The sequence below is a fragment of the Colossoma macropomum genome, unplaced genomic scaffold (genome assembly GCF_904425465.1).
Source record: "Colossoma macropomum unplaced genomic scaffold, Colossoma_macropomum, whole genome shotgun sequence".
In the NCBI taxonomy this organism is placed as follows: Eukaryota; Metazoa; Chordata; class Actinopteri; order Characiformes; family Serrasalmidae; genus Colossoma; species Colossoma macropomum.
Genome location: NW_023494794.1, coordinates 28,654,316 through 28,669,034, shown reverse-complemented (window position 1 = coordinate 28,669,034; position 14,719 = coordinate 28,654,316). Strand labels below are relative to the sequence as shown.

The following is a 14,719-nucleotide window of genomic DNA, read 5'->3' as shown; positions in this document are numbered from 1 at the left end:
ATAAATAGAAATGGTGTACTACAAATTGCAGAAAATCCCATACTTAATTCCATACATAAGATGTTTTTATTTTACTGAAAATCAACTAATCTTAAGCATACGACTGCACATATAATTCTAATATGATGCCAATATTTAGTGTTTTTCAAAGCAATTGGTGGAAAGCAGTAAAAATTAGGAAATATGTGATGATAAATGGTATATAATAAGTGTAAAAGCTGTATAGCATCAAAAATGAACTTAATTATAATTAATAAAACTAATATCCAGATTGCCACACATTCAAAAATAGGTGACTTGATCTCACTGATCAATTAATTCGTACCAAATTATTTATTTAATAACATTCACCACTTTTTTTACCGTGTCACAACTTCCCAGATAGCAGACAGTTTTGGGCCGATTCTGACTTACCTTTGTGAGTGTTGGCTGACTACCGGGTAGGTAGTCGGGTCAAAATAGGGCCAGATCCTGGACAGCTTCATACCATTTTGCCTCATGTCTACATTTGTGGGACAGTACTGGCATGAATGTTGTGCACCAACAATGTAGTTGGGCCAGATTGGGGCCATATCCTTTAATTCTACTCACTTTACAGTATGTGGGCCAGATCTGGGCCGAGGACCCAGCCGTATACTGGGCCAGAACAAACTAAGGATGTGGCCCACAAGTGGGCGACAGACAAAGTTTGCTAAGTAGCTTGTTCCCAAAACTTTAGTGACAGTAGCTGTGGCCCGATTCAGGAGCTGCATCCTTCGAAGGCGTGTAGCGTAGGTTTTGCTTCAGACCACATTGGCTTTTTTAACATTTGTATCATTCGCTACTTTTTCGAGTTTAAACCCATTACTTTCATTTGAAGTGTCTCCTCAGCCGCCGTTCGCTCCTCTGCTGATGCCGCCGTGTTCTCGAATCCTCTCCGGCACGCAGTGAACCTCCGGATATGTCCAACGGGGTATATCCACCCATTGGATCTTTCGTTGCCATAGAAAAGAAGGACACGTTTCTCGGCCGCATATGATAGAGGCTTCGAAATAGGACAACCTAGTCGCGCCGCTGTGACGCAGTCGGCCTTCAGATGCAGCCTCTGAAGGACGCAGCCCCTGAATTGGGACACAGCTCGTATCTGTGTCAATAACAATATTGCTATCAGTATTTGTGCACCTGTAGAGGAACGGTCACACAGATATCTTGTTTAAGGAGAGGAACTATCATACAAGCATCTTGTTTAAGTTCCTTTTTCTGCATTTGGACTTTGACTCCGTGTGTAAACACTGTTAGCATCGTTAGGCTAGCGTGGCAGGCTATACGTTAGCCTGTGTTTAGCTGTGTCTGCGCTGGAGTTTGCATATCCCGGTTTGTTTAGCTTATCAGTCGTTCACACAGAGCGAACAGTGGATGTTTTGTATGTGGCGCTCGCAGTGGATTAGAATGTGCTGATAGATCCAGACTGTGGTTTGTTTACTGTTTTATCAGTACATCAGTAAATATGGCGGTCTCAAGTCGCCAGACAACAGGAGGCGGTGTGTGTGTGTGTGTGTGTGTGTGTGTGTGTGTGTATGTGTGAAATACTGACACATCCCCGCACGCACACACACACACACGCTCGCGCGCTGGGTGTCTCAGAGCAGTGCTAATACATAGCCGGATTTTATGCTAGCATTAAAAAGATTAGCATGTGCGAGTATAATCACATTGCAGGCGATCTTTATCTCACACACACACACACACACACACACACACACACACACACACACACACACACTCTCACACTCTGAGCCAGCTCTCAGCAGTTTCTTTATTAGAGCGCTAATCCCTGCTAGGTAATAAGAGCGAAAGCTAGAACAGTTTAGAGGCCTCAGTGTGATGAGCGAGAGAGCATGACAAAGAGAAGAAGAGAGAGAGAGACAAGCACTCTGTAGTTCTACAGTTACAGACTGTAGTCCATCTGTTTCTTTGCATACTTTGTCACCCTGCTCTTCAATGGTCAGGACCCCCACAGAGCAGGTATTATTTGGGTGGTGGGTCATTTTCAGCAGTGTGTGTTGTGCTGGTACGAATGGATCAGACACAGCAGTGCTGCCGGAGTCTTTAAACACTGTGTCCATTCACTGTCCACCCTATTAGACACTCCTACCTTGTCAGTCCACCTTGTAGATGTAAAGTCAGAGACGATAGCTCATCTGCTGCTGCACAGTTTGTGTTGGCCATCCTCTAGTCCTTCATCAGTGGTCACAGGACGCTGCTGGCTGGATATTTTTGGTTCTCAGTCCAGCAGTGACACTGAGGTGTTTAAAAACTCCAGCAGCACTGCTGTGTCTGATCCACTCAGACCAGCGCAACACACACTAACACACCACCACCACGTCAGTGTTACTGCAGTGCTGAGAATGACCCACCACCCAAATAGTACCTGCTCTGTGAGGGTCCATGGGGGTCCTGACCACTGAAGAACATCTATTCTTTAACATTATAAGTTGTGAATCTGTAAATTCTCCTGTAAATTGACTATTTTGGAGAGAACTAGTTTTGTCCTGACATTGCAGCAGCATATTTATCTTTCTGGATGTCTCGTGTGTGTGTGTTTGTCACAGGCCCCCCCTCGGCCCCCCGCGGCCTGTTCCCTCAGATTAATGACACCTCTCTGACTCTGGAGTGGAGTGAGCCGGTGGACAGCGGCGGTCGCTCTGACCTGTCCTACAGCATCCAGTGCAGCGTGTGCATGTCCCCCGCCGGGCCCTGCACCGCCTGCGGAGAGGGGGTCAGTTACCGGCCTGCTCAGGCCGGTATCCGAGGGCGACGGGTCAGCGTGTGGGGGCTCCGCCCACACACCACCTACACCTTCACCGTCCAGGCTCTGAACGGGGTTTCTGCACTCAGCCAGCAGGGGCCGGCCGGAGACAGCATCAACATCACCACGGGCAGAAACGGTGAGACACGGACAGACGGTTCTAAATCTTCTGCGCTGACCTCGAACCGCGTGGAGGTGCTCGGTGATCTCTAAAAGACTTTCTGACACTGCATGACTCACTGTTATCTGTAAACATGGACTGAAGTACAGACAAAACTCACACTGTAGTCCATGTTTATAGATAACAGTGAGTCATACAGCGTCAGAAACCACATAATCCAGTCTATTAGTGATTCTGAACGACTGCACACGGTTTGAGGGAAGTGCATGAAGATTTGGGCATGTGGTTAGCACCATGCTAACTGGTGTGGTACAAATTTCCATTACTTTTTAGCTTCGATAGACTTGTAGCTCAAGCGTAAAGCAAAAAATGCTTGGCTAATTGACTACATTTGTAGGAAGGAAGGATATTCAAGTCGAGCAATCAGGTTTAATTGTTTGTTTGTTTGTGTGTTTCAGTTCCAGTGCTAGTGTCTGGTATCAGCAAGAGGACAGCAACAGAGTCCAGTCTGACCCTACACTGGGCCGTTCCAGCACAGCCTCCCTACAGCATCCTACAGTACCAGCTCCGCTACTGCGAGAAGGTACAGCAAACACACTCACTTCATTCAGTTCACTTTAATTTAACTTCACCATCACTGCACCATATATGGTAATATATAGCGTAGCTGTGTAGACGGTACTAGCCGAGATGCAGTATTACAATGCAATACTAGAGTTCACTACTAGCATCAGTACTAGCAATACAGCAATACTAGCATCAACATGACTCTGTCATAGATGCAATGCAAACATAGACACTATTCTAGCATAGACAGAATACAGTCATGGACACAATACAGGCATAAACACCCTACGCGTCTAGACATGTTACTAGAGTAGATACTAGACCCAGTGTGGTGTAGATATAGTGCTACCGTGGACGTGGAACCTGGGTACCACAAAAAGGCCCACTGTTGGATCTGCTGACGGCAAAGCTGGCTGCCCCCTGGCTTTTTGCTCAGCGTTTTCAGGGCTGCCCACCAGAGCATTAGACAGAAGGCTACTTTTAGCCTTTTTTAAAGTGCTCATTTTCCAGTCACAGTCAGAATTACTTTTGTTATCCTTTGTCGATTAATTTAGTAAATAATTTTAACAGTAATATTATAAACAAAGCTGTTTTTTTTCATTTTTTTATTAGGCCTATTATAGATTTTCTCTCTGTTGTTTGTAATAATTGTCCTATTTTTTTATTTATTTTTTTTTTTCAAAATAAAAAGCTGTGTGCATTAAAAATCAGCTTGAGGAGATTAAAAGCTAGTTAGAGCTCGTATGCAGGACAGTAGTCTAGGTGGTCTGAGGGTGGACCAGCAGTGGCAAACAGTCAGCAGGGTGCTACCTTATCAAGCCGGCGTGCAGATATGTGCTTGCTATCTGGGGTATCTGCTAGATACAGGACTGTGTTGACAAAATATTAGTGCAGACACACTACAGTGTGGATACCAGCATAGATAAGGTACTAGTGTATATATTGTGTGTGTGGATACAGACACAGTACTAGAAAAAACACAATACTAGTGTAGACACTACTACTAGCATAGATATTAGCATAGATATGGTGCTAGCATAGTCAGTGTGCTTTTGTAGATACAGTACTATCATAGAAAGAGTACCAAACAGTCAGCAAACCAGTGGACTGATATGTGCTTGCTATTTGGAGTACCATCATGGACTCTGTGCACTGTAGATATGGTAAAAGCGTAGACCTGGTACTAGCAAAAACACAATACTAGCATAGATACAATACTATTATTGACAAAATATTAGTGTAGGCATACTACTAGTATAGATACTAGAATAGATATGGTACTAACATGGATATTGTGCTTGTGTAGATACAATACTAGTGTCCACACAGTACTAGCATAGACAAATATTAGTGTAGATGTACTAATAGCATAGATACTAGCATAGATATGACACTAGCATGGATATTCTGCTTGTGTGGATACAGTACTATCATAGTAACAGTACCAACTCAGACAGTACAAGCAAAAAAACACAGTACTAGCATAGATACTGTACTATTATAGACAATATATTATTGTAGAAATACTGTTAGCATAGATAATCTACTGACACAGACACTGTGCTTGTGTAGATACAGTACTAGCGTGGACACATTAATACCATAGACACATTATTAGCATAAATATAATAACTTGTATGCACACATACTACATTCAAATGTCTTTAACAGTCTTCATTTTTCTTTTATTTTCTTTTCTCTACTCTCTCTCCCCCTTTTCCTCTCCCTGCTGGCCTTTTCCATTCCAGTTTTGTTAATCTGTCTTTTTTTTTTTCACTGCCGCTGCTGATAACAGTGCTGCCAAAGCAATTAACGAAATCAAACAGATCAAATAAACAGGGGATAATTAAACGGCAAACAAGAACTTAAACGGAAATGAATATAAACAGATTTGAAGAGCTGAATCTGCACGTCTGTATTTGTCTGTGTGTAACAGGAGCGCGGCGCGGACGAGCACTGGTGCCGTTACAAGGAGAGCGACAGTAATCAGGTGGTTCTGAGTGACCTGCGCAGGGCCACGCAGTACGAGGTTCAGGTCCGAGCCCGAACTCAGGCCGGATACAGCACCTTCAGCCCGGCCAAGTCCTTCAGGACTCTCCCAGACGGTAAGAAAACGCGCCACGTCCAGCTACCAAGCGTTTAATCACACCATTTCAGCACCAAATCAAATGTACACAGTAGACTTGTCAACTTTACCACTCGTTGATGGTGCTTGATGTTGATGAGCCGCTGATCTCGTGATTATGACACTAACAACATGGACATCTCCGGTTTCCTGAAGAATACAGTAAAAAGTTTTGTTTTGAAGAAGTTTGAAGTCGGTTACTCTTATTTTCGCCGAGTTATGGCGCTCTAAATTGGCTCTCTGCACCTTTTGGCAGTGCCACTGAGGGTGCACCTAAGTTGGATACGAATTTCAAGATTCCAGGGTCAATATTTCGGTTCCCTGAGGGTCAGCGATGAGATTCAGGGCTTGTTGGAAAGGGCACGTCAGGCTGTACTGACCTGTGGAGTTTGGATTCATTCTAACATTTCTCCACTGATCTACAGAGCTTCAAAGATCAGATATATGCCAGTTTTCCGAAGAAGGATCACAGATTTTTGAAGTCGCTCGTTGCGGAGCGTTGCCTTCTCCTGTGGTTTTATTTGTGACGTCATCAGCGATCAATCGACTCAACTTTCATCACAACTGTCGACTTAAAAAGATCTAAAGTCCTGCAACCCCTAGAACACACTTCATCCCCTTCCCTTAGTTTAGTCCATCAGCCAAGACGTGTTTGGTGTTTGAAGTTTGTTTCTGTAGAACCCCACCAAATAGCGTTAAGCTAACTGTATACCTATAGACCAGGGGTCTATACAACACGTGGCTCCGGAGCTGCATGTGGCTCTTTTACTGTTTATAATCACTCCAGCTGGTTTCCTGATATGTTAAATCTGCAATGAGAAACGGAAGCTGAAGTCACGAGGCTAAAGACTGTTACATTCTGGCACCTCAGGCACCATTTAAGGTGGAACGGGAAAGTTTGAACAAGAAGCTGCGAATGAGAAGCGACTTCAGCCTCGTAAAAAGCAAAAAGCATTAAGAGACATTTTACAAGCAACTGTTCTACTTTTGGAAAAGTTTCCTGCTGGAGATGTGAGAAAAGCGACTATAGCTGAGCTAAAGCTTAAAGCAGAGCAAAGGAAGTCTTAATTTTCATTTATATTATATTTTTTATGACATTAGCACACACTGAGACATATTTACAGCCAAGATTGTGAAACAGACATAAAGTGTTGTGGCTCCCAAGGTGGTTTGATTTTTGTTGAAACTTGACAAAATGGTTCTTCTTAACATTTGGGCTGCGACCCCCGCTATAGAACTACAGTCTGTAGCTTTAGATTTTGTGTTTCATAAGACTGGAAGGCGATTCGTCTCACTGAGTCTTTACTTTGCTGACATTCGACAGCAATTCTTCAGAGCAGAGCTTCTGTCACCTCGGAGGTTTGTTTTAGAACTCGCCGCATTGATTTTTCCTCCTCGATCTGGACCGCGAGCCGGCTTCTGAAGTCTGAACTGCACTTTCGTCTTTTTTTTAACTCTCTCTCTCTCTCTCTCTCTCCCCCTCTCTCCCTCTCTCTCAGAAGATGACTCTTCATCCCCTCTCCTTGTTACCGGGGTTCTTATCGCCATGGGGATGCTCCTCCTCATCACTGTCATCGGCATCGCCATCTACTGCATCCGGTAAGTGCGACAGAAAAGAGGGAGAGCGAGACAGAGAGACAGAGAGAGAGAGAATAAAGAGAGGGAAGATCTAGAGGCAGAATCAGAGAGCGAGAGAATCTCACTGCTCATGTTGTTTAACAGTAAAAACTCTTATTATATCACTTTTCTTATTATATTATATTATTTTTAACTCAAGCTTTCACAACACAAATGTACTGTTATTCGTAAAACCAGCATCTCTGAACTGACTGAACTCAACTGAATAGACTTGAGCTGAATTGAATTTTGTTTGAATTGAATTGAATTCCTTACATAGCTTGGGAACGAGAGAGAGAGAGAGAGAGAAATAAAAACATGGAAAAGAGAACAGAAAAAAGACATAGAAGAAAACCGAGAATAGGAGAGCAATAGAGCGAGAAATAGAGAAAGAGAGAGGAAACGAGAGAGAGAGAGAGAGAGAGGAGGAAAGTGTAAAAAAGGATGGAAAAAATGAGACAACAGAGAAAAGGAGAGCAATAGAAAAGAGAAGAGAGAGAAAGAGAGGAAACGAGAGAGAGACAGAGAGAGAGAGAGAGAGACAGAGAGAAATAGAGAGAGAGAGAGACAGAAAGAAATAGAGAGAGGGAGAGAGAGAGAGAGAGAGTATGTAAGTGTGGGACAGGATGTGGTCGTCCCGGCTCCGTCTGCACTGGCCAACTCAGGAGAACAATAGACTCGACCTCAGGGCAACACACAATCTCTCACACGCACACACGCACTCTCTCGCACACATACACACACACACACACACACACATACGCACACTCTCTCACACACATACACACACACACACACACACACATACGCACACTCTCTCACACACATACACACACACACACACACACACACACACGCACACTCTCTCACACACATACACACACACACACATACGCACACTCTCTCACACACATACACACACACACACATACGCACACTCTCTCACACACATACACACACACACACACACACACATACATGTTCCTGTGTGAGCGCGTTAATATTCATGAACTAAGTACAAACTGAGTGTGTGTGTATAAGTTCTTAATACAGCTGTGCACACACGTGTGTGTGTGTGTGTGTGTGTGTGTGTGTGTGTGTGTTCACACTCACATATGACCTCATCCACACACACATACAGTGAACAGGACCTGCCATCAACACTGGGTGGGACAAATACAGCTATTTTAGTAGAGAGAGAGAGAGAGGGAAAGAGAGAGAGTGAGAGAGAGAAGAAATGAGAGAGAAAATGAATGAGAGAAAGAAAGAGGAAGAATAAACAGAGAGAAGGAAAAAAAAGCAAAAGGAGAAAAAGAGGGAGGGGGAGAGAAAAAGAAGAGAGAAGAAGGAGACAGAGAGAAAGGTGAATGAGAAAAAGAGAAAAACAATGAGAAAGAGGGAGAGAGATAAAAAAGACAAAGAGAAAGGGGAGAGAGGAGGCAGAACTGAGAACAGAGAGAGAGACGAAAAATAAGGAATGAACAGTGAAAGAGAAATAGAGGGGAAAGGAGAGGGAGGGAGAAAATGAGGAATGAAAAACTGAAAAAGAGGCAGAGAGAGGGAGGGAGACAGTGAAAGAGAAAGAGAACGAGGTCTGAGGGCGATTGAGTAATTTAATCTCTACTGATCTGAACTTTATGCCTTGAAATCATTCTCATAAGTAACCTGAGATGGAGGGCTTAGATGGAGGGATAAAGAGTGAAAAGAGAGACAGAGGGAGGAAGAGAGGGGGGAGGGGGTGGGAGTGTGTTTTGTGCCCATGTGTGCATTGTAAGGTTTTTTTATTCTTGCTCTTTTTATTAGTTCAGTTTACTGTCTTACTTTAGTAATAAACAGTAATAACGTAGTAATAAGAGGTACTGCAGGTTTAACAGGACGTCGTTCTGTCTTTATCTCTCTATGTATTTATAAACTGGTAAAACCAGGTTTGCAGGATAAAAACACTGTTATTGTGCAACATGCAAAACACTGAGTCTCATCAGTTTAGTCACTGAAAGCTCACAGTCAGTAATGTTTCACCTGCAGGAAGCAGAACCGACTGAAAGATCCTGAACTGAGTGATAAAAACGAACAGTACCTGATGGGCCAAGGTGAGGAACCCAGCATGCACTCACATCTCTCCTCCCACACACTGTACTGTGTGTTTGGTATGTCCTTCAGGCCTAGATGTAATGCATACTCTCTCTCTCTCTCTCTCTCTCTCTCTCTCTCTCTCTCTCTCTCTCTCTCAGGAGTAAAGGTCTACATCGATCCCTTCACCTACGAGGACCCAAACGAAGCAGTGCGAGAATTTGCCAAAGAGATTGATGTCTCCTGTGTGAAGATTGAGGAGGTCATTGGAGCAGGTGGGTTTCTGTAGCTTGCTGTGTTAGACCACCGAACACCAACATTCTCCACTGAACCCCAACGAACCCAACATCCTCCACCAAACCCCAACAAGCCCAATACTCTCCAACAAACCCCAACATTTTCTACCAAACACCAACAAACCCAGCATTCTCCACCAAACACCAACAAACCCAGCATTCTCCAGCAAAACCTAACAAATCCAACATCTTCCACCGAACCCCAACAAACCCAACATTCTCCACCAAACACCAACAAGCCCAACATTCTCCACAAAACCCCAACAAACCCAACGTTCTCCACCAAAGCCCAACAAACCCAACCTCCACAAACGCCAATAAACCCAACGTTCTCCACCAAACACCAACAAACCCAGCATTCTCCAACAAAACCTAACAAATCCAACATCTTCCACCGAACCCCAACAAACCCAACATCCTCCACCAAACCCCAACAAACCCAACATTCTCCACCATTCCACTGAACCCCAACAAACCCAACGTCCTCCACCAAACCCCAACAAACCCAACGTTCTCCACCAAACCTCAACAAACCCAACTTTCTCCAACAAACCCAATATTTTATACTAAAGCCCAACAAACCCAAAATTCTCCAATCAAGCATCAATAAATCCATCATTCTTCAACAAAGTCCACCAATCCACCATTCTCCAATATATCACCAACAAATCCATCATTCTCCACCCAACAGCTTCATTCTCCAATAACATTCTCCAATAAACTCCACCAAAGCCAGCATTCTCCACCCAACACCAGGAAATCTACCATTCTCAATCAACCACCTTTATTCTCCAACCTTCTCAACCAAACAGGCCCGAATTACTGGGTTGGTGTTTCCTGGCTGTGTGTCGAGTTGGAGAGTCTGGAATGTCCTCCTCCATTCACTCCGGTTCCTTTTGGACTTAATGTTAATCCTGAGATTTTCTGATGTAACCTTTTCCCATCTTCTGCTTCTGTTTCTTACAATAACGCATTGTATTAGTTTTGTCATTCTGAGGATTTAGTGGTGAAGGGTGTGAGCTGTGTTATGTTGCTATGGCGATGATTGGAGCTAGATTGGATTACCGTCTACTGTGATCCTCCCTGCTGTGCCATTAACCTGAGGCTACACACACATACATACACACTCACACACATTCCTTCTCCGGCTCCCTCGTTTGTTCCTCCACTCGTCTTTCGCTGTTAATCACCTGGGGAGGCGTTTAAAATCACACTCAGGTTATAAATCTGCCCAAGCTGAAGCCTAGTGTGCTAAAAAGTGCGCTAATGAAGACTGTTTGTGTTGATGCGTGTGCTATCAGAGCAATAGCATACCACAGTTGGAGCAGCATTAACTGAGTGACTTTTATTATTTGTTGTATTCAGTGAATTTCATTGTATTGTATTTATTAGTGTTTTATTAGTGATGGTATATTATTATTCTTATTATTATTTTTCAGCCAGATCTTTGTCTGTTTTTGTTTTGTTTTTTCCTGCAGTTTTCGAGATATCTGGAATGTTCGTTCCGATCAGCAATGGTGTGCTTGTGTGCAGCTTTTTGATTGGATGGTTTTCATACAATCTTTGATGAATGACAATTTTTCCCCCATAGGAATGAATGGGGTGCAAATGTTTGTGCACCCAGCTTGTATTGTGATGAGCCAAGTCCATTAGCAACACCTTATTAAACATGTGAGGTGCCACAGAAACGACGTAGCAGCCCCCTAGCAACCATCTGGGATACCATAGCAACTGCCTAGCAGCACCCTAGCAACCACTTGGCATACCGTAGCACAGCAAGCACCTAGCAACCAACTGGGAAACCGTAAGAAATGGCTATCAACACGTTAGCAACCACCAGGAAAACCATAGCAACTATTTGGCAGCACCCTAGCAACCGTCCAGCTGCGCAGTCACTCTGCACCTTCCTACTTTTAATAAATTTGATTTGTGTTTTGTTTAAACAGGTGAGTTTGGTGAGGTGTGCCGTGGCCGGCTGCGTATCCCCGGTAAGAAGGAGAACTACGTGGCCATAAAGACCCTGAAGGGCGGCTACACAGACAAACAGAGGCGGGACTTCCTGTCCGAGGCATCAATCATGGGTCAGTTTCAGCACCCCAACATCATCCACCTGGAGGGCATCATCACCGCCAGCTGCCCCGTCATGATCATCACCGAGTTCATGGAGAACGGAGCGCTCGACTCGTTCCTCAGGGTACGACTGTCTTAAAGCGATAGTTCAGCAAACCCCACCCCTCCCAAATATAACCCACCTCAAATATAGTCCATCAGCCAGGACACGTTCAGTGTCTGGTGTTTGCTTCTTTAGTTTATCTCTGCTTTCATACAGTCTTCGTTGAATAACGATTTTCCCCCATAGGAATGAATGGGGTGCAAAAGTTTGTGCACCCACCTTGCATCACAATGAGTCAAGTCCATTTGCAGCACCCTCTTAACCATGTGGGGTGCCACAGAAATGACGTAGCATCCCCCCTAGTAACCATAAGGGATACCATAGCAACTGCCTAGCAACAGCCTAGCAAACACTTGGGATGCCATAGCATGGCACCTAGCGACCAACCGGGAAACCATAACAAATGGCCACCACGTTTGGTGTCTGAAGTTTGCTTCTTTAGCTTTAGCACTGAAGCTACAAGGCTAATGTAGCTAACAAGTAATGGAAGCTTATCCCACAGCAATTAGCATGGCGCTAACTGCAGGCTAGCTCACCTCAGAGCGTGTGCAGTTGTTCAGTATCTCTAACAGACTTGATTGTGCAGTTTCTGACACTGTATGATCAAAAAATATCACTGTGCTTTTATTTTCTATTTCTTTTTTTTTGCTAATCTTGTCTTTGTCTGCATGTCTGTCTGATCATCTGTCCATCAGTCTGTGAGCCTTTTATTTTTAGGGAATGTTCTGTTCTCTTCTTCTGCCTTTCTGAAAGCCTGTCAGTCTGTCAGTCCATCTGTCCGGCTTTATGTGTGCTTTTCTGTCATTCACGTTCCGAAGTCTGGAAGCACTTGTCATGTTCATTTCTCTGCTATTCCCAATAAAAGCTTAAGCAGCGTAGAATTAAATCACTACCTAGACGCCAACTGGGATTTTGAGACATGTTGTTCAATATTTCTAGTATTTTTGGGATCAACAAGAATAAATTAAGTGATTAAAAATGCACATCATATTATTTTTTGTCAGATTATCTGCCTAAAGATTTGATCTCCACTTTGGGATGTGACGAATTCTGGAAACTCGTTTTATTATAACTTAATTCTGTAGATTCTTCTAGATCTCTTATCATTATTATTATTATTATTATTATCATTATTATTATTATTATTATTATTATTATTATTGTTGATTATTTGAAAGCTGTAAATGTGTACAGGACTAAGATATTAGAATATTTGTGACGTGTATCTGCAGCTGAATAGCTTTTACATTATTGAAAACATAGATTCCAAACTTTCAAACAGTGGCGTGTATACAGTCGTCTGCAAAAGTTTGTGCGTCCCTGGTCAAATTCCATGTTTGTGTTGATTTTCTGAGTGTGAATAAGTGAACACACCCTCTACAAAGAAAAGACTTCTGCACATTTCAATGCACAATTACTGAATTTAACATATTGAGGGGAAAAAAACATAAAATATAAAATATAAATGTGTCATAACTTTTGCAGGGGCCACATTTTTTTACTCAGTAAGTTAAATTCAGCAAATAAGCAGTAATTATGCATTAAAATGTGCAGTGTGTTCTCTGTAGAGGACTGTATACGACTGTATAGAAACCTGTATGTCACCATATTTATTTATTTACTTAATTGCCGAACCATCATGGAAATAGATCTAGAACTAACATAATCTTTGTCTCTCTCTGTAGCTGAATGATGGTCAGTTCACTCCGATCCAGTTGGTTGGGATGCTGAGGGGAATAGCGTCCGGTATGAAGTACCTCTCCGAGATGAGTTACGTCCATCGCGATTTGGCCGCACGCAACATCCTGGTCAACAGTAACCTGGTGTGTAAAGTGTCCGATTTCGGCCTGTCGCGATTCCTGCAGGAGAACTCCTCTGACCCCACCTACACCAGCTCACTGGTGAGTCTGTACACACACGTACACTAATCCAGGAACTCATTTAACACTCCTGTTCCACTGAAATGTCTATTACTGTGGCTAGAAATAGCTTCAGCTATTGTAGCTGCATTGAAATTTCAGCTGTCTGATGTCACAAGGTCCCTATTTAGTCACTAAAACAAAACACACACACACATTTATACACATATCTCATCACTGGAAAAGCACTCCAATAAATAAAACATCAGAAAGGTTTGCGTTACTGAATTTGTATCAGTCCATTTCATTACAAAGCACTGGAACTACTTTTTTTGGCGGAGGAATTTGTCAACATCTATTTGAAACAATGTTTAGGGCTTTTTTTGCTTTTTTTTGTCTTTATTCTGTGAAACTGTTGTATTTAAGCAGTAGAACGCTGGGGGTGATGTGTTGGGGTGAATAAAATCACGGCTGTGGATGATCTGCTGCGACCGAATCACAGCTTTGTGCTTATTTTCACTCTAACACACAACTTCCAGGGTTCTGTCGCTGTCGTTTACCTGTAGTTCCTCCAATGTTAATCTGTCTCTCTGGTCGGTTTTCTCAGGGTGGTAAGATTCCGATCCGCTGGACGGCTCCAGAGGCCATCGCCTTCCGGAAGTTCACCTCTGCCTCAGACGTCTGGAGCTACGGCATCGTGATGTGGGAGGTGATGTCGTTCGGAGAGCGGCCGTACTGGGACATGAGCAACCAGGACGTGAGTGTTATGGCAGTAAACACAGCCATAAAATAAACAAAAGCAAAAGAAAATGTTCATATCAGGACCATAAAAACCACAGTTTAGTAAATATATTTCCAAATCTGCTTTTCACCTCAAATGTAGCCCGTTAGCCAGGACATGTTTGGCTGTATGACCTGTGTTTCTCTCTAAAAATGGACTAAATTTAGGCTTCAAGATGGCTGCATTGTTTATAGCTATGCTAACATACTTTAGTCCATGTTTATTGATAAAAATGTTTCACACAGTGTCAGAAACCACACAAGTCTGTTAGGCGAGCAGTTTTTTGTTATTTTATACAAAATAATAACACACACAGTGTATT

At 43.2% G+C, this 14,719-nt stretch overlaps 1 protein-coding gene across 2 annotated transcripts in view; it reads left to right on the top strand.

The window, feature by feature from the left end:
* Positions 1-14,719, top strand: part of LOC118814894 (ephrin type-B receptor 4a) — a 70,175-nt gene that overhangs the window by 46,511 nt on the left and 8,945 nt on the right. The window contains exons 6-14 of one of the 2 annotated variants that reach the window (XM_036580754.1): positions 2,592-2,927; positions 3,368-3,492; positions 5,413-5,581; positions 7,101-7,200; positions 9,244-9,308; positions 9,450-9,563; positions 11,531-11,778; positions 13,443-13,658; positions 14,224-14,373. In XM_036580754.1, the coding sequence (XP_036436647.1) occupies positions 2,592-2,927; positions 3,368-3,492; positions 5,413-5,581; positions 7,101-7,200; positions 9,244-9,308; positions 9,450-9,563; positions 11,531-11,778; positions 13,443-13,658; positions 14,224-14,373 (1,523 nt within the window). The remainder of the gene's footprint in view (positions 1-2,591; positions 2,928-3,367; positions 3,493-5,412; positions 5,582-7,100; positions 7,201-9,243; positions 9,309-9,449; positions 9,564-11,530; positions 11,779-13,442; positions 13,659-14,223; positions 14,374-14,719) is intronic. The other variant, XM_036580755.1, reaches the window with a different exon arrangement.